The sequence below is a fragment of the Zerene cesonia genome, unplaced genomic scaffold (genome assembly GCF_012273895.1).
Source record: "Zerene cesonia ecotype Mississippi unplaced genomic scaffold, Zerene_cesonia_1.1 Zces_u002, whole genome shotgun sequence".
NCBI lineage: Eukaryota > Metazoa > Arthropoda > Insecta > Lepidoptera > Pieridae > Zerene > Zerene cesonia.
Window position 1 is genome coordinate 2,111,853 of NW_024045132.1, and position 3,564 is coordinate 2,115,416.

The 3,564-nt window shown below is 33.7% G+C and overlaps 1 protein-coding gene across 1 annotated transcript in view; it reads right to left on the reverse strand.

Annotated features, from left to right (window-relative positions):
• LOC119838289 (PHD finger protein 14) overlaps positions 1 to 3,564 on the reverse strand; it is a 17,359-nt gene that overhangs the window by 7,175 nt on the left and 6,620 nt on the right. The window contains exons 6-11 of the mRNA XM_038364157.1: positions 3,158 to 3,240; positions 2,484 to 2,638; positions 1,987 to 2,139; positions 1,768 to 1,883; positions 1,460 to 1,578; positions 920 to 1,105 (exon numbers count right to left, since the gene is read on the reverse strand). Coding sequence (XP_038220085.1) covers positions 920 to 1,105; positions 1,460 to 1,578; positions 1,768 to 1,883; positions 1,987 to 2,139; positions 2,484 to 2,638; positions 3,158 to 3,240 — 812 coding nt within the window. The remainder of the gene's footprint in view (positions 1 to 919; positions 1,106 to 1,459; positions 1,579 to 1,767; positions 1,884 to 1,986; positions 2,140 to 2,483; positions 2,639 to 3,157; positions 3,241 to 3,564) is intronic.

A 3,564-nucleotide genomic window follows, 5' to 3' on the forward strand; every position in this document is an offset into this window, starting at 1 on the left:
GGACACGTGCGGCTAATGCGCCTCATGTGACCTCACGCGCGTGTGTCAGTGATCAGAATAGACCAAATGATCCGTGAATATCGACTTTTTACACAAAAAAAACGAGAAAGGGAACATGTTGAAATTCAAACTTCGAAAGAATCTAACCAGTTAAGGTTGAGCTCTAAATAAAGAAAAATTCATTCAGAAGAATGTTGTTCGGATGTTCACGGATCAGACGTAGACAGACGCGTATGAGCTTAAATAAAGCGTATGAGCTTAAATAAAGCGTATCAGCCTAACGTAGTGTCTACATTAAGTATTCGCCTTAAATGCGATGTCTATTAAGATACGGCGTTGTTGTATTGAATCAATTTTGTGTTTCCTATGTTGGCTATAAACGGCCACTTTAATACTCGTATGTTTCCGACCGACAGCGCCTCTAGCGCTTCTGCATTCACTTTTGACATCTGAGACACTAAGCGTTGATAGTGTTTCTGATTGCCTGAGCCTTTTTGACACTAACATTATATTTTCATATATTTTATTTCATTTTAAATAGCAGGGCTAAAACTAAACATATCCAAACATAATGAAACCAGCCCTTGACTTTCTTACAGCGTTTGCGCTTCCAGCGCCATTGCCTTTAATTTCGATATCTGCGATATATTTTTAAGTTAACCGCCTTTATGGCTTCTTCGTATCTTTGCCACAAATAAAAAAAAAATAACATTAAAAAAAGCTTTTTTGATGGACAAATATATACTCCAATAATGGCATCTGCCATGTATCGCATCTACGTCACTAATACAAGAGAATGATTAATAGTCGATATTATAAATAACCTGTGAAACAATGCTAATTTGAACACAGTTTTTTCTAATGACTAATATCTGAAATTACTAAGATTATAACGAAAAAAAAAATCCTCATTGCTTACCTCGTCATATTCAGCTCTAAGCTTTTCATCTTCGGCCAGCAATTTCTCATTTTCCTTCGTGAGTCTTTCCAATGAACGCCTCAAAGATGTAACCCTCGTGTTCCTCTCCAGATAGTAGCCCACAAACTCCACAGAAAACGCGGGAGGCACGTGCCAGCGACGCGATACGTCTTTTAGTGCCGCCATCTGTGGGAAAATAAGCCCAAATATTGCATACATAAGGTTTCAAATGTTATGATAATGTTATTAATGTTAATGTATAACATTTATTTTTGTCCCCTTATGATATAGAGTATACGAATTTTACGTAAAATAAACATTCTTCTTTTTTTCTTTCTGACCGCTTTCTTGGTACCGATTAACGTGTGAGCCTAGAACCCAGAGATCCTGAGTTCGATTTCTGGGTGGGGACTAACAAACTTAACAAAATGTCTCCTTCTGGCAGGACATAGAAGGCTGATCACTTATTTGTCCACAAAGAAACTAAATACCACATTGACTATATGACAAATGAAAATCTATTTATAAACCGATAAACACCTGAGCATCCTGAAATTCCAATGCATGAGTATCTATACCCATACATTCCGCCTTCTTCATGAATTTCCTCATGGCAGATGCACTGCTGTACAGCATGCGAGCCATTTTTTGCGTAGGTACTGAAAACAAATTAGATAATACACTTGAAAAAAATTTTTAATCAAATGAAAAAATTTAATATAAATAATTGGTTAATAGAAATAATTTAAGTATAAGGAATAAAGAAAACATAAATTTGTACTTATGTTTTCTTTATATGAGTATAAGGAACTCAAGAGAATACAACAACAAAACCGAAATATTAATACCCCACGGAGGATTCCTGTTTTCCTTTTGCTGTGCATATTTTCTTCTGTACTTCTCGAGTTTCCTTTCGATTCGAAGTTTCTCTTCCACGCTTAGATCATTTATTAGTTCCAATTTTCTAAAAATAAAAAAAGAAAATTACATAATGAAGAAAATCGAGCTTTCATTTATTAAAACAAAATACTTGATTTTGCACAGCTGCAACCAAGTTATATTAATACCTTTTTTCTGTTCTTAACTGTAGAGCGAGCCAATTCCTTTTTCGTTTCTTTACCAATGCCTTATCAGAGTGAAGTCTACAGTGAGCATAAAAAGGATCTGCTTGTTCAACTTCCTCGGAATGAGCTTCCGCCAACAAACCTTCGCGTTGGCCACTAAAAAATTAAAAGATGAGTGTAGTACAATATATAAATTATAAGGTAGTAAAAAATTTATTAATCAGTTCAAAATTCATACCTTTTAATACTCTTTAAGTTAATTTGAATAATTGTTTATAAGAAAGTAAGAATATTTAGCAAGATCAATTTGATGTTATTATGAGATTATCTGTATAATGTGTTCCCATGAATGTGATTGATCTATTTCCAATTAAAAGATTCAGGTCTATTGTACTATTCTACTTTACTATATCAAAACTATACAAAAAATATATGGCAATTTTATTATACCCAAACATTTACCAACAGAAAGTAATAATTAACCTCTACAGTCTACATACCAAGTGACATGGAAGAAGGTCTTGCACAGGCCCGCGTCGCATCCCACACACACGCCCGTACGCGCCATAGTCGCGTCCTCGCACAATGCACAACTTCTTGCGCCCCATCTTGAATACGCCATCTCGAATAGAGTCACCCCTGATAGACGTTCCACCTGCACATTAGTGGTGTTCTTAAACATTTGATGTACAGTATTGATCCTTCGAACTGGTATTAGCTACATTTCCGACTAGATTTTTTTGTTTTTTTTTCGTAATAGCGGGCAACAGAGCTTATGGTTCAGCTGCTAGTAAGCGATCAACCCCACATATGAACATTTGTAGAGGTAGGGCGCTGCAAATGCGTTGTCCGTTTTTAAGCGATAAAGGATAAGGAAACCTTACCTGCACGTATTTTGATGTTGAATTTAAAAAAAGGAATATTACATATCATAGTAGTAATATATTAATTACTATTGATAGATGAAAATAAGAAAAAAAGAAATACATACATGCAAGTGCAATTCAACATATGTCGATAACAAAATTTAAATTATAAATTGGATGATATGTTAGAATTAAAATAATTTCCCAAAAAGCACTAAAACATTTCAAGATTCTTCACAAAACACCATCAGATCGAATTTATTAGTAAATTATATAAATTTCTTTCATACAAAGTATCAATTACTAACCTCTGAAAATGCAACTCCAGGGACATATAAAGCACAAACAAGATGGACCCATGCACCCACTTCTGTTTCCTTGAATATGCCACCTGTAATATGCCACAAAGAATATAATTAGATTATACATAATAATTGTTTTAAATTAAAAAAAATGAGGTTTCTCTGTTTTATGATTTATTTTATAGTGGATAAAGTTATCTTCAGCTATCAGGATACAAAGACAATCCTGTTTACTTTAAACAAATTGTGATAAAACTTAATGGGGATAGAAAACTTTGCAATTTATTTACAAAAGATCAATATTTTTGTTAGACCTAGTTTATTTTGTATTGTATCATTACACAATAAATTTACAGTTACAGTTTTAGTTGCCATACTCCTTGGAAACACTTTGAACAAATAAAAATGTATGT